Raw genomic sequence first — 22,302 nt, 5'->3', positions numbered from 1 at the left:
GACATCTCTGCAGGTTTCCAAACACACATTATCTCTATGAAACAGGTGGCGTTAGACTCCCTTCGATACATGAATATTCTTCCCTGTTTCTGTATAGAAAGAGCCCTTACCTTCAAAGACCTGGATCTAGTTTCAATGTAGCAAAGAGCAGTTTGGCAAAATGACATTTAATGTATTTGGACTAATTTTTACTGTATGCTTACACAAAAGTGCTACAAGTAAAAGCCACGAAAGAAACTGTATTCAGATTACGTAAAAGCCATATGGAAAACACCCATTTGTAGAGTTTTAAGGCGAAGGATCTGGCATAAATAGAAAACACTGCCAGTCAATATAGACAATACTAAGGTAGACAGACCACTGCTCTGAGTTGGTATAAAGCAGTTTTCTATATGCTTGTAAATAGAACTAAATTCAAAGCAGTGTCATTTGATTCACATATTACATATACCTTTCAGAGATAAATCATATAGGGAGAAAAGTCTCCAATTAACTAAATGTCTCAAATTTTGAAAATAGCATAAGTGATTTATCAGTTTTTAGTCTCCCAAGTTGTTGTAGCATACTTTTTTGCAACTGAAAGAAACACTGATAGCTTACATGAAGAGTTCTCCATCTAATGAGAACGATTCATGGGTGGATTTAAACCTCATTTTTGTGTATGGAAAAGAAAATTTCAGCAAACTTAAGAGTGTGGTTTTATCAACAATAGCACTGTGGTAAAATGGTTAATCAAATAGTTATAAATATGACCAAGTCATTGTCTATAACAGCGATACTAACTTCTTTTCCAACTTCACTGTGACTAGATCACAGAAGAAAGCATTATGGAGCAAGACAACCCCCAACTAATCTAAAACAAGAAATTTGCTATAATTTGTTGACTTCTTGAATTGATATACTGTGTTAGAAATCACCCTTATACTCATCAGCAAAGTAGAGAAATAGCATCAGATACGGTAGGTTTCATATTGTATATATCAACTTTCCAGATAGATTACACAGCAATAACCACTATATCAAAAATAAATTACAGAATTTAAAAACTACTCCCCATCTACAATTATATCAACTAATTTCTAAATTCTAATATATCAACCTGATTTCTAAAAGATAGTGGTGGCAGGATTAACAGAGCCCCCCTAGATAGAAAGTTCCAAGAAGGTAAACTACAATGGAGAGGGTTCTACTTTTGCTCCCAAAGACAACTTTTCTCATGGCATGGGGACATAGCACAAGGTCGCTTCCTGCAAATCTCAAGAGATGTGGCAATTTCTCCAGCTAGGCTGAACTCAGACAATATAGGGCTAGAAGCAAACAGGTCCATGGACTGGGATACCATAATCCACAGCATCAAATGCCACTGAGAGTCCAATAAAACCAATAAGAGAGATTTTCTCCAGCCACATTTGCCTGGAATGATAAAGCAACAATCTATTCTGTCTAATACAACAATATGAGTTGGTGGCTCATTACAATTCACTTGGACTTATCTTACCCCAGTGATCTGTCCTCCGGCCAGCATGAGCTGGGTCTGGGGTATGGCCGCCTGTACTGAAGGCTGCTGGGAAGGCTGGCTTGGCTGCTGACTGTCCCCAGATTCTTCATTAGGTTTAGACTAGGAAAGAAAATATATAAGCTTTTGTAGAACAGAATGGGTATCAATGTGGACACAGCCATTTTCATAGTTTATTGTAATATGAAGAGGAATGATATTTACAAGATCTTCGGTTATCAACAGGATAAAAAGCTGCTTATTTCGACAACTTGTTTTCATAGGTAACTGTAGATAATTTGGTATTGTAGCTGTAAGCCAATATTTCCACTTATAAGAATGGAAGAAAAAAAATGCTACTGTTACAGTACTTCAAATTATGAACAAAAACAGGGGTTAGTTGCAGTTGGAGAGAGACACAGATCCTCCAATTCTGCACCCTCAAACACATATACATACGTTCAAGAAAATTTCCTATTTAGTGCTTGATTTGAAGGCACAGCCTTTAAAGTTTCTAAGCTTTCCCAGTCATTGCCATACTACAGACAGATCTGCACACATCTGCACCAAACTGCCCAATTCCATAGTCAATGTGAAACTCAGTAATCAGTAGCATGCAAGTTTTGGATTAGTGCAGTAGATTTTTCTTGTACACATTTTATAATAATTCATAAGCATGGTATTTCAAACTAAACAAGGTACTGGCTTAAAAAACCTTAAATGCTGAATTGCATCCAGGAACAAAAACAAACACTCACCATATATCTTGTCTCTAAGAAACAGAATTTGGTATTTATATAGGCAAACACAGTTCATTTATTTAAAACCATCTTATGAAAGATGAAATTACTGTAGCCATGAGGGAAAAATGCAAGTGAGAAAGCACATGAAAAGGAAAAACAAGGAGAGGGGGTTTATGGTAATTAAAACTGCTTATGCAGAACATTAAAATTCTGCATAGATTTGCATATTTTCCACCACCTGTTTTGGGGACTGCAGAGCAGGCTAATTAACATAGAGGCTCTGATTAATTCTGCCAGTCATTGGGAGATAATTACAGCACAGGACTGTAAACATTCTGCACTGGAGATATAGCCTGTTTGCCAACATCTCTCTCAGGGACTCAAAGTTTGCCATGGCAACCAAGGCAATTTTCAGCCTCTCTCTTTTAGAGAGGAAGGTCACTATCTCGCCTCCTTTCAAAATTATCATTTGTAACTAGGTGCATGTTCTAGGGGGTTTCAAGAATGCTCTACCCTAGTTCCTTAGCACTCATAGAGAATGACGCCACTTCACAATAATACTATTTTCCTTCCCCTTTGATGCATTGCCTGAATATTTTAATGAAAGGCAGTAAGCAGTAGATTATAACCCTTTAAGGCATCCTACACCTTCCAGTTGGGATTCAGGCCTCATCATGGGACTGAAACTGCCTTGGTCGCACTGGTTGATGATCTTCGGTGGGCTAGGGACAAAGGTGAGAGCTGTTTCCTAGTTCTGCTGGATCTCTCAGTGGCTTTTGATACCATCGACCATAACATCCTTCTGCACTGTCTAGAGGGGCTGGGAGCTGGGGGCACTGTTATACCGTGGTTCTGCTCCTTCCTCCTGGGCCATGTTCAGAAAGTGGTGATGGAGGGTGAATGTTCAGACCCCTGGGCTCTCACTTGTGGGGTGCCTCAGGGTTCTGTCCTCTCCCCCATGCTTTTCAACATCTACATGCAGCTGCTGGGAGAGATCATCAGGGGGTTTGGGCTGGGTGTTCCATGGACGGGCGGATGATACCCAAGCTCTACCTCTCTTTCAGATCAGAACCAGTGAAGGCAGTGAAGGTCCTGTGTGAGTGTCTGGAGGCGGTTGGAGGATGGTTGGCGGCTAACAGATTGAGGTTGAATCTTGACAAGACAGAAGTACTGTTTTTGGGAGACAGGAGGCGGGCAGGTGTGGAGGACTCCCTGGTCCTGAATGGGGTAACTGTGCCCCTGAAGGACCAGGTGCACAGCCGGGGAGTCACTTTGGACTCATAGTTGTCCATGGAGGCGCAGGTCAATTCTGTGGCCAGGGCAGCTGTTTACCAGCTCCATCTGGTAACGCAGGCTGAGACCCTACCTGCCTGCAGACTGTCTCGCCAGAGTGGTGCATGCTCTAGTTATCTCCCGCTTGGACTACTGCAATGCACTCTATGTGGGGCTACCTTTGAAGGTGACCCGGAAACTACAACTAATCCAGAATGCGGCAGCTAGACTGGTGACTGGGAGCGGCCGTCGAGACCACATAACACCGGTCTTGAAAGATCTACATTGGCTCCCAGTACGTTTCCGAGCACAATTCAAAGTGTTGGTGCTGACCTTTAAAGCCCTAAACAGCCTCAGTCCAGTATACCTGAAGGTATACCACCCCCATTGTTCTACCCGGATACTGAGGTCCAGCGCCGAGGGCCTTCTGGCGGTTTCCTCACTGCGAGAAGCCAAGTTACAGGGAACCAGGCAGAGGGCCTTCTTGGTAGTGGCACCCACCCTGTGGAATGCCCTCCCACCAGATGTCAAAGAGAACAACAACCAGACTCTTAGAAGACATCTGAAGGCAGCCCTGTTTAGGGAAGCTTTTAATGTTTGTATTTTAATATTTTGTTGGAAGCCGCCCAGAGTGGCTGCAGAAACCCAGCCAGATGGGTGGGGTATAAATAAATAAATAATAATTATTATTATGCTTAAGCAGTCAGCTGCATCTTGCAGAGAACAAAACATCAACCAGTTTCAGATTTTAACTATAAATCTTTATTATTATTATAAAGGAAAACCCCAAGTGATTAAAGTACTGTAAGACCATGTTGACCATCTTATTTCAGCTCCAACTCTTGGGAGTTTTTCAAACATCTCTTAATGTCAAACAGGACTTCTTTACTGAAGAACATTTGTTAATGGCTGCCAAACTCTCCCACTGGTATTACAAAAGAAAAGTAGAAAGAAAAAAGTTTGATGCAGACGCAAAAGCACTTACCTGTACATTTAAGGACTGGGCAGCAGCCTGTAAACTTGATCCAGGGAGCTGAACCTATAAAAATGATGTACTTTTAAAAACACAAAACTGGAGAGAAGTAAAATAGCCGAAAAAGAAAGTTTCTCTAGTTTTCTAAACACCTAAGACCACTGAGATAATTAGAATTTAAAAATATAATGCATTGATTCTGATCTAATGCCAGACCATGGTTTTCCCTAACTATAGCTTATACTCCAAATGATAATTTGCATTCCAGAGGTTCAGAAAAACAATGATTTGGGGTTACCTTCTCCTCCTGCCTTTCCAAAGAATCCCCAGATATTATCCAAACAGTGATCTCTTAAAAGATCCTTTATTAAAAGGCAAAAGATTTATACGATCTGAAGAGAAACCAGAGTATATGAACTCTTCAAAAATCCTGGTTTGGTGGACATTCACAAACCATGGATTGATGGCTGGTGGTGCTACAGGCATCATGACAAGCCATGGTTTGGCAAGGTGTCTGAACTATCCTGCTCCATTTAAAATCTTTAGGTGGAATCTTAAGTTTGAGTGTCAGTTTTTTACAAATAGAAAACTTTTGGGAGTAGCCACAGTTTATCCAGATTTTGGGGTCACGAAGAGTCGGACACAATTAAACGACTAAACAACAACAACATCCAGATTTTGAAGGTGCAAAGTCAAATGAGAAAAAAATGAATGCAACTTTTATGAAAAGGTATTCCAAAACAGGTATGTTGTTAGTCTGTACTCCATGAGCTGTGACACAGTACTAATTTAACACTACCTTTTGCATAACCTAGGCAGAATAACAATACAAAGAAGTGTTGTGCCGTGTCTTCAAATGGTTCCTACATTTCTGGGTTGGATTCTACAAGATTACAACATGCCATCTGTCACCAAGCAAGCAATTTGTCTCCAAAAAAGCTCCTATCTCCAGTGCCAACATCCAGTTTAATCTTCTGCCCTGTAGTATTCTGAGATAGCAACCATATTAATTAGAGAAAGGCTTCCAAAGCATCATCATGCACAGCTGTCTTAGAGAATTGGCTAGGTTAATAAACTACCAGTTTTTGGCCTTTTCAGCTCTTTTTGCAGCATAAGCTTATGAACAAAGGCCTCTTAGGTACTGATTGCAAAGGCCTAAAAGCCCATTTTAACCGAAGCCTGAGCTGAAGTTGCTCCAAATTAAAAACTTTCTGCTGTAAATAGTGCCTTGCAAAAAAAGAGAGAAAAATACCGCACAGGGATGGAATGATAAGGTGACTCTGGCTCTTTTTACCATAAACATATAAACACAGTAGCCACTTCAAAGTTGAAGATTCATTATACTTGGCACTTGAGATTTAAGAAATGTAGCATACTAAAGTTAAAGGCAGCTGTGTGTTATCTTTTAGAATTTTTTGATAAAGAGATGAACGGAGTATTAAATAAAAGCACATAATATACAGATCTGCAAGGAAGTAGTGACTTTGCTACTTTCCCCACTGAATCAGAGAAGCTTGAGAAAATAGAACAACTTTCGGTAAATATGTGTTGCTGCCTTTGAAAACTCTATAGCAGGGTTGAGCTTTTTTTAGGGAGGAGGAAAGCGCCGTTTTGATAGGCTGCAGGGGAGCCATTGTTGTTGAGCTTCTTTGGGGGGAGCCAGATATCTACCAGTGATCTACTATAGATGTCCAGTGATCTACCAGTAGATCACGATCTACCTGTTGGACCTGCCTGCTCTATAGCTATTGGCCATAAGGAGACTGGGCTTCAGCTGCTCGACATGAACGCTGCTCAGGGGTACAGGTTTACAAACAGCCTTATAAGTTTAAACATTAGTCAGCATGCAAGAATTAGGGGCAGAGGGTGGTGTACACTCCTGACAGGCAGATGTTTGGTCAAGTGTGTGTGAACAAACCATCAAACCGTTGGGTTAACTGTTGGAGTGTGCATGAGTGATAAGGATATGTGAAAGGCATGCATGAATAGTGTTATAGAAGCAAAGAACTGCAGAGTTGGCAAGGACCCTGAAGTTCATCTCTTCCAACCCCCTGTGATGCAGAAATAATACATGACAGATGACCATCCAACTTCTGCTCAAAAATATACAAGGAAGGAGAGTCCACCACCTCCTGAAAAAGTCTATTCCACTGTCCAACATCTCCTACTTGTCAGAAAGTTTATCCTGATGTTTAGCTGGAATATCATTTCTTGTAACTTGAAGCCATTTGTTTGGGTCCTAACTACTTTAGCAGGGGAAAACAAGCTTACTCCATCTTCCTTTATATATCTGAAGATAGCTGTCATATCTGCTTTCAGTCTCCTCTTTACCAGGCTAAACATACCCAGCTCCCTCAATCGTTCCTCATAAAGCTAGGTTTCCAGACCCTTTATCATCTTGGTCACCTTCCTCTGAACATGATCGTGCATATTATGGCCATCATGTCAGCATCACCATTCACCAGCCTATCTACTTTCCTCTTTCTACACACACACACACAAAATGCAATCACACTCCACATTAAGGAACATTATAGGAACCAAGTATAGAAAGATGAAAGAAAAGAGTGAGGCTATGCAAATATTTTCTTTTATTTATTTTTATTCCCCAAGGCTGCTAAGCAGCAGCAACAATGGAAACAACTCAGTAAAGCGCACAATTTATACAGCAGCATCAAGCAGCACAGCAAATAAATTTTAAATGATACGAAGAAAAATATTTCACTACTCAAACCTAAGTGCAATGAAATAGCATTGGCTTTATTAGTGGCTCTTAATACAATAGCCAGCACTTTTAAATGGGGTTTGAAATGAACTGGAAGCCAATAAAGCAGACGTTATCTGGGGCGGGTGGAAACCTTTGGCATTTTGCACCAACTGATTTCTGAATACTTTTCAAATGCAGCCCCATGCTAAATGCAAGTAACCCAATATGAAAGTGATTAAGGCACACCTGACATGTGTAGAACATAGCTAGATCTGCTTTCAAATGGTTCCTACTGACTTCAAATCAGACAGATAAGCTGAAGTCTCAAGACACGGGAACCAGCAGGGGACATGTTTTTATCTCTGTGGTGTTTTGCCTTCATGGTATCCATAAGTTCATATCCTTCTTTTCTACTGTATTTATTTATTGCATTTATATACTGCATTTTGACCAAGCTGCCCAGGGTGGTTTGCAATTTAAGATATTAAACATAAGCAAGCAGTACAAAATATTCACAGGCTGACTTCGGGAGCAGATGCAACTATCTTCTTGGCCTGGGTTTCCTGTCTGATGCTTTCTCTCAGGGCATAGTAGGTCCAATGTTCCCTAGTGGTTATGTGCTACTTAGCCTGGGCATATAAGTAAATGGCTGCCATTCATTCCTATGAAGAAGAGTATAAACCAATTTGGGGACAACAAACCTGCCTACACCCACAACAGGAGCTTATGGGAAGAATGGTATGCCCCTCCTTCAGGCAACTCCAAGGTTATGGTGGACCAATGTTTCTCATCATCACTAAAACAAAAACAAAAACCCAAAGCACCAGATTCAAAAGGCAAAGAGGCAACACAGAGCACTACTTAAGCTGCTCTTCCCTACTTCAAATGCAACACCTGAGATGGGTGGGGAATGAAAATATTTTTCATCTGCTTCTCAGAGCCTGGAAGCAATGTTTTGTTTAGGGAGGAGAAGCAGCAGAACTAGGAAACCTAACTTGCCTCCACCATGTCAGTAGCTGCTATGATAGACAAAAGAGTAGGCAGAGGAGGTAGACAAAGGGCTGGGATTCTAAGTTGTTTCCCTTTCCCCTCCCCAAGCTTGAAAGGCTCTTATGGAGTCAAAATCTAAGACAGAAAACAGATTAGTCACAGTCCTTCCAGATTAGATGGCTTTCAAAGTTTTGTCAGGAAATCAGCAGGCATGCATACTTCCAAGTACAGTGGTACCTCGGGTTACAAACACCTCGAGTTACAAACAATTCGGGTTACAGACTCCGCTAATCTGGAAGTAGTACCTCGGGTTAAGAACTTTACCTCAGGATGAGAACAGAAATCGCAGCGGGAGACCCCATTAGCTAAAGTGGTGCCTCAGGTTAAGAACGGTTTCAGGTTAAGAATGCAGACCTCCGGAACAAATTAAGTTCATAACCAGAGGTACCACTGAGGAAAGGACTCCCTGCCTGCAGAACTCTGCCCAGGCCACAAATAACCAAACCTAGCTGTATAGCCACCTAAACTGCTTTTGCCTGGTTATAATGTATAATGAAGTCTGTCCATGCCACTTGCTTGCCAGAATGGATGATATTGGTGAATGGGTGGGGTGGGATGTGATACCACGGACTTTTGCGTGGCTGGAACGTTGCCTGCTGTGTGAAGGTAAGAGTCCCATCAATTGCTCCACCCACTTTGTCTCTGTCACTACCCACATCTGCCTGTAGGCCTACTTGCCTATGACATGCAACCCGCATTAAGGGAATGTGGCCCTTGGGCTGAAAAACGTTTCTCACTCCTGCTCTAAAGAAATGGATTGCTCTTGCTCCTCCCAGGTAATAATTTTCACCTTCCACATTTCTCAGAAGAAAATGGAAATACATAGGATGGTGAAAACAAGCCCTACTTCCAGATATGCCTACCATACAGCTTGACACATAGAATGATAGCTTTGATTCTTTGGAAACCCATTTGAAAGTAGCCTACTAGTCCCATACAGTCAACCGGTCCCATCTATCCAGTTGTACAAAAAATATCCATGTACTGTGAAATTATGTTTTAGGTCACAAAGACCTCTAAATTGCCATATTAGACACCGTGCAATGTGGGCCTACACAAAGGGCCTGCAAATCATCCTTCCTTATGTTGAGATGGAAGACACTGCTGCTCTTTCCATAGCTTTGGTAGCCTCCATGCATACCTCCAAAAGAAGACACCAACCTTGCACTACTTTGTTGTTTCTGGTTTTGCCGACATAGTACCTTTCAGAATGAAAAGAAACAAATATTTACCTGATGAAGGTGTCCAAGGAAGGCCTGGGCTGTAGATATTGCCCCTGTGGCAGGCACAGTCTGTTTCTGAAAGTCCAGGCCATTTGTCTGTGTGCCTGGGGATGCAAAGAAAGATACATTCTATTAATATTCCCCTCAAAAGTAAAGTCTGAAAAATCCGTAGATTCATTCACACCTTTGTTGCCGATTTATCTACCTGTCAGCAAGAGCAGTAGTTCAGGGCCAATAAACCCAAGTCACCACCTTTTCACCTTATCGCCCCCCCTGGGCTCAACGATCAACTGGCAGTACCCTCAAGACACGTAGAATCAAGTAGAATCAAGACACGTTTGTTATGGGGGTGGGAGAAAAGGGGCTAAGGCTATATTAGAAAGATTTAGAAATATTATAAAGATTAAAATGACAAGTTTAGCATGAGAGTAAATATTGGAGGAAAAGGATAAAACAAAATCTAACATGGCCACCCAAATTACAGGCTTGAAAAGAACATGAATAAAAAATACCACTGGGGTTAAGGGAGAAAAGGATAAGAGGAATGGAATGAGATTAAGAATTTAGCATTGCTGAGCTTAAGTTCAATATGATGCTGGGTCATCCAAAATGTGACAAGGAAAAGCTAAAAGGTTGGCTTATGTCTAACAATGTAAGACGGAGACAGCATGGAAGCAAAAATAGTATTGAATGTTGTCACTACATAAATGATATGGACTATGACAATTAAAGGGATGTAAGCTCTGGTGTAATCCGACCTCATGCCTTCAGAAAGAGGAGGAGGGTGGGTTTTGTCCCAATACTGTTATTCCAATTCTAGAGGTTACCAGAGACAGAAGTTAGGCTATTGCTGTCCAGATAGGGGCGCAGCTGAGCCACTAGCCAAAGTGGATAGAAGGCACTCTGCGACACCAAGGTCACCTGAGCCTCAAGTGACACAAAGGATCCAGATGTACACAAGAGCAGGTCACCTCCCACCCATCAAGTCTATGGAATTGCCCACTAACAGTGCCTTAGTCTAATCCAGATAGAGTTTCAGTTTATTGGCTCTCATCCACTCCATTACCAAGGCAATACAATGGTCCAGCACATCCACTGCCACGTCTGTAAAGAAGTACAGCTGTGTGTCATCAGCATATTGCTGACAATGAACTCCAAAACTCTGATGACCCCACTTGTGTAAATGTTAAACAGCATGGGGAATAAATTCAAAACCTGGAGAATCCTGCACTGAAGGCTCTACAGCAGGGGACCCCAAACTAAGGCCCGGGGGCCGGATGCGGCCCAATCGCCTTCTCAATCCAGCCCGTGGACAGGCCAGGAATCAGCATGTTTTTACATGAGTAGAATGTGTCCTTTTATTTAAAATGCATCTCTGGGTTATTTGTGGGGCATAGGATTTCGTTCATCCCCCCCCCAAATATAGTCTGCCCCCCCACAAGGTCTGAGGGAAAAAGTTTGCTGACCCCTGCTCTACAGGGCCAAAGAGCGCTCCCCAATAACTACCTTCTGGAAACACCTTTCTAGTAGGACCCAAACCACCCCAAACTCAGAGAGCTGCTCCAGAAGGATACCATGGTTGATGGTATTAAAGCCACTGAAAGGTTCAGTAGGACATATTTCCCTGTCTCTCTCCAGACATAGGTCATCATACAGGGCAACCAAAGCTGTTTCTGTATTGAAACTGGGCAGAAACCCCAACTGAAATGGAGCTAGACAATCAGTTTCCTCCAAGAGTGCCCGGACCTGATTGATGACTACCCAATCAAGAACCTTGCCCAAGAAGGGGTAGTGGCAACTAGCCAGTAATTACCCAATTTTCTGAATCCAGGGAGGGTTTCGGGAGAAGTGGTTTCACCACTGCCTCCCTCAAGTCAGCAGGGACCACACCCTCTCGAAGGGAGGCAAGAATAACCTCCCTGGCCCAGCGAGCTGTCCCCTCCCTGCTAGTTTTTATCAGCCAAGAGGGGCAAAGGTCCAGAGCGCAAGCGGTCGTGCTGACCAATCCATGAACTTTGTCCACATCCACGTATGTCTTTTTTTTAATAAAAAAAACACCTGTTCACTATATTATTCAGCTTCATACTGTACTTGTTCTGATAAAGGAAGAGTCAATATTATGGAAGTTGCTATGCCTTAAATTCAGGATACTAATAAGATTTTAAAAAATTAAAAATCTGATTGTAATAATGTATTATAATAGTGATCTCAATTGTTGGAGTGTTGGACCTCATGCATCTATGCATAGGACGACTTGCAGACTTGGGAGGACTCTAATCCCCTGTCCCCTAAGACAGTGCAATGAGGTCTGAACCTGCTCAGGATACTGCACAGGATACTGGCTGAATGTTGGGAGAACAGAAAATTGGGTGGTTGGTGGGATACAACAGAGTGTTCTGGAAAGAGGCATAGCTGGAATGCTGAATAGCTGCAGACAGCACTGCAGCTAATTTTGTTGCAGGTCCACTTCCTCATTCAAAATATATGACAATATATCGGAGCAATGATCAGGGAATTTCCCTTAGGAACGTTTCCGAGCACAGTTCAAAGTGTTGGTGCTGACCTTTAAAGCCCTGAATGGCCTCGGTCCAGTATACCTGAAGGAGCGTCTCCACCTCCATCGTTCTGCCCGGACACTGAGGTCCAGAACCGAGGGCCTTCTGGCGGTTCCCTCATTGCGAGAAGCCAAGTTGCAGGGAACTAGACAGAGGGCCTTCTTGGTAGTGGCGCCCGCCCTGTGGAACGCCCTCCCATCAGATGTCAAAGAGAAAAACAACTATCAGACTTTTAGAAGACATCTGAAGGCAGCCCTGTTTAGGGAGGCTTTTAATGTTTAATAGATCACTGTGTTTTATTTTTCTGTTGGAAGCCGCCAGATGGGCGGGGTATAAATAATATAATATTATTATTATTATTATTATTATTATTATTATTATTATTATTATTGGAACAGTTGGCCAGAGCCTATAAAAAACTGCAATGATTTCAAGAACTAGGACATACTACTGGATGCTTGGTATTAATGTGTTAAATAATCAGTTTTAAAATTTCGCTGATTTAGAAAGTACAACTCTGTGGAATTATTCTATGGAAACAGAAAGCCTGGTGTACTAGCCAAACAAGTCATACACAGAGTAATCTTACTGAAAACAATGGGCTAAGGGCATCACCCTATGGTATAGAGTTTTAATTCTATCATTTGACCTACTAAAGAAGAGGCAAGGAATTGGATCTAGCTGGGGGACCAGTAATAAGTATTAAGCCACAGCTTTTCACCTAACTTTGTTTTGCACAATGTTCTAAAAAGTTTCTCCCCGTCTGGAATCCCACAGGCTCTGAGACAGCTAGTTAGAAACCATGTGTGTGGTGGTTGTCCAATGATGTGGGGGTTCCTTATCCATTGATGACTGCTGCTTTTAGGAGATAAAAAGAATAACTTACTTGGGTTGTATTTAAATTAGGACACTGCTGCTTGCCTGACCGAATGAACTCCCGTTTCCTCCCACATACCCCATTTTGGGGGTTCTCCTGGCTCTTCAGAGAAGATCTGGGGAAGGGGTAGGCGGAGGAGGTGATGTCTGGTCATGCTAGAAGCATTGCTAGTGCCAATGATTTAGTTGAATACAGCCCCAGACTTTCCTAGCAGCAATCATAATCATGTGGATGCAACCTAAAAGGCAGTTAAATTGACACAATACCAATCTTCCATCATGGCCACCAGAAGATAACTACAATTTATTGAACCACCTTGGCTCTTACAACCTTGTAAATAATATCAAACAGCTCTAGAAAACTGGCTGAAATGTCTCCCACACAGTACACAGCTGTAAAAGCAACACTGCAGTATACCCAGTGTTATTTCTCTAGAAAAAGAGCAACTCACCTCATTCTCTTATAATGTCAATGGCGCCCACCTGAGAGGTGCCAGAACTGATTTCCGGTGAGTTCGGGCTGAAAAAAAAGCCCTGTGTACACCTTCTCGTGTAGCCATTGAACTAGGACAGGGGTCAGCAAACTTTTTCAGCAGGTCCACTGTCCCTCAGACCTTGTGGGGGGCCAGACTATATTTTGAAAAATATATATGAACGAATTCCTATGCCCCACAAATAACCCAGAGATGCATTTTAAATAAAAGCACACATTCTACTCATGTAAAAACACCAGGCAGGCCCCACAAACAACCCAGAGATGCATTTTAAATAAAAGGACACATTCTACTCATGTAAAAACATGATTCCCGGACCGTCCGCGGGCCGGATTTAGAAAGCAATTGGGCCGCATACGGCCCCCGAACTAGGGGACCCCTGAACTAGGGATTAGTAACTGAAGGCCCATGGGCAGAATTCAACCTGCATAATACTACCAGATAAACATTTTAAATAAATAAAATAGGTTATTACCAGTTCTTTATTGCCAAAGCCACCCCAGTATTGATTACATTAAAAATCAGTGCAAAATACATATAGATAGAATGAACAACAATTTGGCGAAGAAGTGAGTCTTCAGCTGGTACAAAATCCTCAACAGAGTTTGCATCAACCTTATATAGGAAAGGAGGGAGTTTTATAATCAGGGCATTGCTACTGGTACTAGAGATTCTGTCTATGTTCCCACTTCAATTGGCACTTTAAATCAAAGAAGGATGCAAAAAAATTGTGTAACTTTCCAGCCGTGTTCATACCAGTTAGGACAATAACAGGTAAGGGAAAGAGGGGAAATAACATTTCCTAGTCCCATAATATTTCTACAGCTAATTTCAAGGGAAGACTTAGCAATGTTTCCATCTTTTCTACCCCCCTCTCCTTTTGCAGCTTAACTCTTACTAGCCCAGTCTATTTGAGCCCAGGTAGAAAGTTATGAATCAGTCACAATTCAACTCAACGAGTAACATCAATGGTCATGATACTTTCAAGGACTGAAGGGAGGAGCAAATATCTTTCTCAGAGCTGAATAATCTGCTGACCAATCTAGCTGCCATACATTACACTAGACCAGGGGTGGGGGATTTCAGCAGCCAAATCCACCTCTTCCAGCTTCTATATCTGAGAAGGAACTTCAGACCCAGGGACCACATATTGTCCCTCAGGCTCCTCTACCTGGCCCTTGGGACATTTCTTATGCCATGACCCCGCCCAATCCTTACTCTGCACTATCCTCAAGTACTTTCAAGTTGTCTGGAATGTGACCTTGATCTACAATAGTGACTTTTGCATGCCTGGATGGAAAATGTCTGTGTTTGTGTGCAAACCTCCAACTCTGTGGGGTTGGACATAGCCTAATGCAAAAAGGCAACAGTGCTATCTGGGCTCTTCTCACTTTTGCATGCAGCTCTGACCACCAATGGTGTGTAGCCCCTAGAAGGCTGCCTACAACAGAATGCAATCCTGTGGCTGAAGCCCCACCCCCCCAACCCCTGACTGAATGCTTCAGAAGTAATATATAAACTATAACAGACCAGAAGCAGCAGCACTAAGGGAGAAATTGGCTGCTGCCAAAACAACAGTGCCAGGTTGAATCCTCCCTCCTACCTTGCATAACAAATACAACAACTTCTCTTGCTCTGGGGTTATTGTTCTGCATTTTTCTGTTCCTGCTCCACATTGTTAGTTAATATCCGTGGAAAGATCACACACATTGTAATGACACGAGGGCAAGGCATAAGTTGTACTATATCTTATGGGCCCTATTGGGGGGGGGGTGGAGGCACAGCAGCCTCATGACACTTATGACATGTAGTTCTTTCCTAAAAGAACCCACTATAGCGAGTACACTAAAATAACTCTAGAATTAGATTGTAAATATTAATGTAGTTCAAATTTAGGGCTGGTCATGTCTAGGTATGCAATGCATCTTCTATGTCATTCTCAATGACTGTAGAAAGTCGTCACGAATGCAAAGTGAACGCCATTTGTGATTGTTGACAATTGTTCATCCAATCCTTGATTCAGGAGGAGCTGAATGTATGGACTACAAGTCTTTGTAATACTTTAAAAGGCTTCTCTCCACAATACAGTCATACCTTGGGTTGAGTACGCTGCGGGTTGCGTACTTGGCAGACCCGGAAGTGTTTACTTCCGGTTCCACCGCGTTCTGCACGCTTCGCGCATGCGCAGAAGCACTCTATCGGCACTTTGCGTATGCGCTGAAGCGCCGCTTGGGCTGCATACTTTTTGGGGTGCGAATGGCACCCCGAAACGGATTGAGTACGCAACCCAAGGTACTACTGTATTTATAAAATTGCTAACTTGGCCAGTGGGAAGGTTCAATTTGTAATCTCAAACCAATCTCAAAATATTTCAGGATAACAAAAGCAAAAAAAACCAATGTACATTTGTTTGCCTTAAGCATATACTTAAAGAAACTCAAACCAAACCAGGAGAGCATTAGTAGATTGAATTCAAAACTACAATTTGCTTGAATTAAAATCATTTCAGAAAAATGTTCAAACAAAATTTCTCCTCACCAGTGGTGGTGGTGATGGTGCATTTCAGTCCCAAACAACCAACATTTATTTCCCAATTCAATCACTCTTGCAGTTATAAGTATTTCTGCAACACCAATGACCTCATCATAAATATGTTTAAATTGTAATCCTAACACACAGGAAGAAAGTCCAACAGAACATTGTGAGACATATTTGTGAGTAAACAGGTTAGAATGAGGTGGGAGCCTGCCTTCCTGGAATCATGGCTTCTTGTTCATTTTATTCATGATGTGAATATTGAAAAAGAATGTTTATGATAATGGATGAAGGAGTACCACAGTTGTTAACTACAGACAAAATCACTGCAAAGTAATTTATAAAAGGATAACATTTTCTCAGTGAAACAACTACCTGTAAAACCTGCTTCCAAATGTATCATAACGAGATTAACTAATACTTATATCTTCTTGTAAACTGCTTTGAGGTTTTTTACAATCAAGTGGTGCATAAATTTAATGAAATAAAAATAAAATATCTTTCTTATCTAGCCTGTATTGATACAAAAAGATTAAAAATGCAAAAACCACATTGGAATGGAATTACTATGAAATGAGAAAGTGGCTGTCATCCAGAGAAAAATGGTATGCCGTATGCTCAAAGGAAATAGGGGACACAGTTACAATGTGAGAAAAAACTGGAAGCATGGAGAGGACATACAAGAACAGATGGCTATGCAAACTCAACGATGGTAACAGATGTGCACACAAAATTAGGGCGCCATCCAAATGTATGGAAATTGCAGGAAGTAGATATTACCCTTTATGAACCCATATCACAACACCTCAATACTGTGTCACCGTTTCTGTAAAAGCTAATCATTTTATATTTCAAAGGACACCAGTGTCTTCAACAAACATTTTTGGGGTGCACTGCTATCACTGGCAAAACCACTTCTATGGCAGTTAAGGTCATAAGCAGCCACAGAATTCCATATCACCATCTTGAATTCATTTAGGGTCAAGAGGCAGGGTATATTTATTCATATTTAGAAGGTTACATGATCCCCAGGGAAGAAGACGAAGGTATCCTGCTTAATGAATGAGCTGTGACAACTACAATATTGAAGAAAGGTCCAATTAAGAAGCCATAAGGAAAATAAAATATCAGGAGCTCTAACACAGATACACCAGTATGAGTACCTGGTAGTTGTACTAGGAAAAAAGATACTGGGAATATCTAACCCTTAAGTCACAGCAGATCAGTAGCTCCTTGTACCCAGCTTCTACTCCATAGGTACAGTAGTGGTGTTTTCATCCCTATCAGCAACACGAAAGTGCTAGGAAGTGGCTAACCAGTGTCACAGAATGCTGACTGCTTCCTAGATAGAACAGTCTCTCTAGTGCAAGAAGAAAATTCAGAGATGGGGATTTGATAAGAATATGAAAAAGGGGAACTGATAAGGCCAGCTCTTTGCTCGGAGGCTCCAAGACACATTATCTATGATAATTACTAGTCCACATTTACACAGTATAGGTCCCATACAAAACAAACACTGAGTAAAGAACTAAGACGTAAGTGCTGTTCCATATACTAAGAAAACACTGCTAAGGCTGCAACCCTAACCCAACTTACCTGGGAGTAAGACCCACTGAATTCAATAGGACTTATTTCTGAATATACACGGTTAGGATTTTACTGTAACATACCATCCTTCAATGTATTATAAAACCAGACCAGAATATAATTGTCCCTTCCAAATCTATGAATTCCTTAGAAAATCACACCATTATTTTATTCTTACCTGTATCCCCATCACCACTCTCCATTTTTACAGGTTTACTGGTTTCTGACGGAGTGTTCATTCTTGAGTCTGCATTAGAAGCAACAGAAAATATGGTTTTAAAAACCCTACTCACACCGTCCTCTTTACAGCACAAAACGGGACATTTTATATTGGTGAACAGGGGGCACTATAAACTGACCAAACTCAATTGATGGGTATGGACCCTGAAATAGCAAAAGGAAATTAAGACACAGCAATCTCTATGTATCACTGTAAAATACTATATAATTGATATAGTTAAAAAGCTAATTGAAAAAGGCGTACTTGAGGTGCTTCATAAATACAGACCAATTATGTTTGCTACGTTTTTAAAAAATAGAGTCCAAACCTGAAGGATTGTATTAAAATTTCATTTGAATTATCATAATTTTTGTCTGAATTCTTATACAATTTTCCAAAGTTCTGCTTAGACTTCTGTTCTGCCTCTGCTCACCCACCCTTTGGGTGCTTCCAATAGTGCTGCTAGATCCTTTTCTAAACAGTACACAGGCATGTTGCCATGAGACTTGGATGCTACCACTATGTGATTACATCACTATGCTAAACTGAGTATGATGGTGCATGATGGTGTTCAGGGTATATATAATTCATTGTATCAGACCAGGAACAGTATGGTGATGTCATTGTGCAATGGCAATACAAAGGCATTACCATGTAATAGTAATAAACTCTTTACAAGACGTAGTTCTGGCAAAAGGAGTGATGCAACATAACAAGACTTCTGAAACAGGATTTTAAAATGGGGGCTGGGGGATGAAAGGCTGCTGGTAATAAATGGCAAAAATAATCTAAACCACTGAGAACAATTTTGACAGGTCCTAGTCTTATAATTCATTGTGCTTTTGGTTCGTTTCTGCAACTAAACTGATGCTTGTTAGTATGGTACTGAAAAAAAGCCATTGCTGATATAAATAGATTTATTCTCATTACAGAATACCACCCACTCTTGGTCTTCTCCAACTGGGATAAGCTGCTGAGTTTTTAATTACTACAACCCATGTGGACTCTTGTTGAATATTTTGTAAAAATAGGACACAAAATGTTTAACTCATTTTCTCCCTTGGAACACTAATGATTTTTTGTAAAATTCAATTCTTGTTGTAAAAGTTACCTTTTCAATTGGGGGGAGGGTGTTTCATGAAAAGTCCCGCCTTCCTTCCTTTTGCAGCTACTTTCTGTACCTGTTCACAACCATTGTTCACCTAACCTCTTGCTGAATGATTTTTTTTGGGGGGGTTAAGCATGAAAAAGAGGGCATAACAGCTGTGAAAGATGCCCTCACACTGACATATACAGTGGTGCCTCGCTAGACGAATTTAATTCGTTCCACGGGTCTTTTCTTATAATGAAAAATTCGTCTAGCGAATCCCATAGGAATGCATTGAATTTTTTTTGAAATTTATTTTGCCCATAGGAACGCATTAATTGAATTTCAATGCATTCCTATGGGAAACCGCGATTCGCTAGACAAATTTTTCATAAAACGAATTCGTCTAGCGAGGCAACCTCCGCTCGAAAAATCCTTTCATTAAGCGGAAATTTCGTTAAGCAGGGCATTCGTTAAGCGAGGCACCACTGTACATCCTGTTGAAAGTAATGCAGAGGAATAACCACTGTATTTAAGTTAAATTATTTAACTTATATGCAGAATTCATCATGCGAAAGGCTGGACTAGATTAATCCCAAGCCGGAATTAAGATTGCCGGAAGAAATATCAACAACCTCAGATATGCAGATGACACAACCTTGATGGCAGAAAGCGAGGAGGAATTAAATAACCTTTTAATGAGGGTGAAAGAGGAGAGCGCAAAATATGGTCTGAAGCTCAACATCAAAAAAACAGAGATCATGGCCACTGGTCCCATCACCTCCTGGCAAATAGAAGGGGAAGAAATGGAGGCAGTGAGAGAATTTACCTTCTTGGGCTCCTTGATCACTGCAGATGGTGACAGCAGTCACGAAATTAAAAGACGCCTGCTTCTTGGGAGAAAAGCAATGACAAACCTAGACAGCATCTTAAAAAGCAGAGACATCACCTTGCCGACAAAGGTCCGTATAGTTAAAGCTATGGTTTTCCCAGTAGTGATGTATGGAAGTGAGAGCTGGACCATAAAGAAGGCTGATCGCCGAAGAATTGATGCTTTTGAATTATGGTGCTGGAGGAGACTCTTGAGAGTCCCATGGACTGCAAGAAGATCAAACCTATCCATTCTTAAGGAAATCAGCCCTGAGTGCTCCCTGGAAGGACAGATCGTGAAGCTGAGGCTCCAATACTTTGGCCACCTCATGAGAAGAGAAGAATCCTTGGAAAAGACCCTGATGTTGGGAAAGATTGAGGGCACTAGGAGAAGGGGACGTCAAAGGACAAGATGGTTGGACAGTGTTCTCGAAGCTACGAACATGAGTTTGACCAAACTGCGAGAGGCAGTGCAAGACAGGAGTGCCTGGCGTGCTATGGTCCATGGGGTCACGAAGAGTCGGACACGACTAAACGACTAAACAACAACAACAACCACTGTATTTGGATGCTCACTTGGATTGTGACTCAGTTCATGTGGTTTTTTCACATCATGAATTTACACAAAGGTAATGGCTCCCAGTTTTGGTGCACTAGTTAACTGTTCACATCAAAATGGATGACAAATCTCACAACACACAAGCTTAAACTGGTTTGAACATTCTCCCAGACTTTTCTAAAAGGCTACTGAAGAAACTAGAGTTAAATAGTAGCTAGTTATATAAAAAATCTTTTTAAGTTGCCATACTAAAAGAACAGCCATTGTTAGAAACAAGGAGACTGGGTACTACATTAGAACTACAGCAAATATTCACTAGCAAGGCAGGCAGATCTAAAAATACAAAGGTGGTGAGACATATATTGTGGCAGGTGGCAACAAATCATGGGAATAAGCAAACCAATATGCCAAAAAATTAAATTAAATTGTGAGCAAAGACCAGACCCAGAGAAGACTGGACTGTAAGAGAAAGGCGAAAGAAGAGGAAAGAAAGTTAAGCACCAGAAACCTGACTAAATTAATATAGTCAAAATAATTTGTTGCCTTTCCTAAACACACTATAGCCATAATCCAGGCAAGAAAGTATTTCAATTTTTTAGATATTCCTCTATGTAACAAGCAATCTAGGATTTCCCCAGCTCTGCTCATAATTAGCAATAGCAGAAAGAACGCCCTTCAACATTTACGATTGCAAGATTTCACCTGTTGAAACTAAATCACTGATGTTTACAGAAAAGCATTTAACAATGGAATTTGACAGTGAAGAATTCAATATTGCATTCTTTACAATTTAGCTGATGCTAGAGTTAAAACATATGCCAGAGGTTAGGGTAACAGTATAGATGTGAAAGTATTAATAAGAAGTGCTGCAAAAGAAATCCATTTGTCATATCCTATTTCTTAAAGACATTTGCACCAGTCAAGAAATAGTAGGCAGGTAGGAAAGATTACTTCAGCAGCTACTGCTCCACCAACAATGCAGAATATTTTCCTGCTGCATCATGCATGCAGTTATTTGCATAACAGGGAGTCATATCCCTGGATATTCCCCAGTATACAGCAGTTCTCCAACATGAGAGCAAGGTTAATTTGAAGCTAATTAATTCCATTTCCTACACAATTTCAGCTTCTTGATGATTACAACCTTGAAGAGTAATGAAGTAATCAATAGTTGTTGTTTCTTTTTTAAAAAAATTAGTACATATGTGCCATCAACTCTTTTTGAAAATACTTGCATTATAAATATGAAGGCTAAAAACCTCCGCAGTGCCACAGCACACAGCACGATTTCTTTTTAGAGTCCATTTGGCATCTTTCAGAAATGCTTTCTTCCATATCTGTCTGCTAAGAATTTGTACATAATAAGCATTAGTACATAATAGTATACAATGTTTAAAAACAGCAGCAACAATGAGCTGGTTTCACAAGGCTATACTGGAGCCTTTGTAAGTTAAAAGATGTTGGATATATGTAAGGTATAGTCAGAAGTTCAAAGAATTGTAGAGCTGGAAGGGACCATGAGGGTCATCTAGTCCAAACTCCTCCAATGCAGGAAACTTTTGCCCAATGTGGGGCTCGAACCCAGAACCCTGAGATTAAAAGTCTGATTTTAAAACCGTGCCCATAGAAGGGTTATACTCCATGGGTTCATATTTGGAAGCAAAATAAATTTAATGCATCTTTTGTTGTATCATTAAAGAGTGTATTGTTAAATATGCTAATCATGCTTCAAAACAAGATAAACATTTCATCCCATTGCCTAGGACAGCTTTCCCAACCTGGGTGCCCTCCAGATGTTTTGGAGTACAGCTCCCATCAGTCCCAGCCAGCGTGCAATATGTCAGACTGTCAAGAGTTTTTCATAACCACAGGATATAATGGCAACCTTTAGTTTAAGATGATACAAATTCATGGAAGACAGACCCATCAATTTCTATTAGTCACAACAGTGAAACTGAACCTCCATGACAGAGGTAGTATACCTGTAAATGTCAAGTGCTAGGGACAAGCAACAGAAGAGGCTATTACTCTGATGATCTGCTTGTCAACATCCAAA

General features: G+C 41.0%; 1 protein-coding gene across 6 annotated transcripts in view; it reads right to left on the bottom strand.

Annotated features, from left to right (window-relative positions):
* POU2F1 (POU class 2 homeobox 1) overlaps nucleotides 1-22,302 on the bottom strand; it is a 104,789-nt gene that overhangs the window by 31,080 nt on the left and 51,407 nt on the right. For 5 of the 6 annotated variants that reach the window (XM_035116369.2, XM_035116370.2, XM_035116371.2 and 2 more), the window contains exons 2-5: nucleotides 17,689-17,757; nucleotides 9,473-9,567; nucleotides 4,496-4,549; nucleotides 1,499-1,618 (exon numbers count right to left, since the gene is read on the bottom strand). In XM_035116369.2, coding sequence (XP_034972260.1) covers nucleotides 1,499-1,618; nucleotides 4,496-4,549; nucleotides 9,473-9,567; nucleotides 17,689-17,757 — 338 coding nt within the window. Of the gene's footprint in view, nucleotides 1-1,498; nucleotides 1,619-4,495; nucleotides 4,550-7,891; nucleotides 9,568-17,688; nucleotides 17,758-22,302 lie in introns of those variants that run through there. The other variant, XM_035116374.2, reaches the window with a different exon arrangement.

This window comes from Zootoca vivipara, chromosome 4, assembly GCF_963506605.1.
Source record: "Zootoca vivipara chromosome 4, rZooViv1.1, whole genome shotgun sequence".
NCBI classification, from domain to species: domain Eukaryota; kingdom Metazoa; phylum Chordata; class Lepidosauria; order Squamata; family Lacertidae; genus Zootoca; species Zootoca vivipara.
This window is presented reverse-complemented; position numbering and strand designations above follow the sequence as displayed.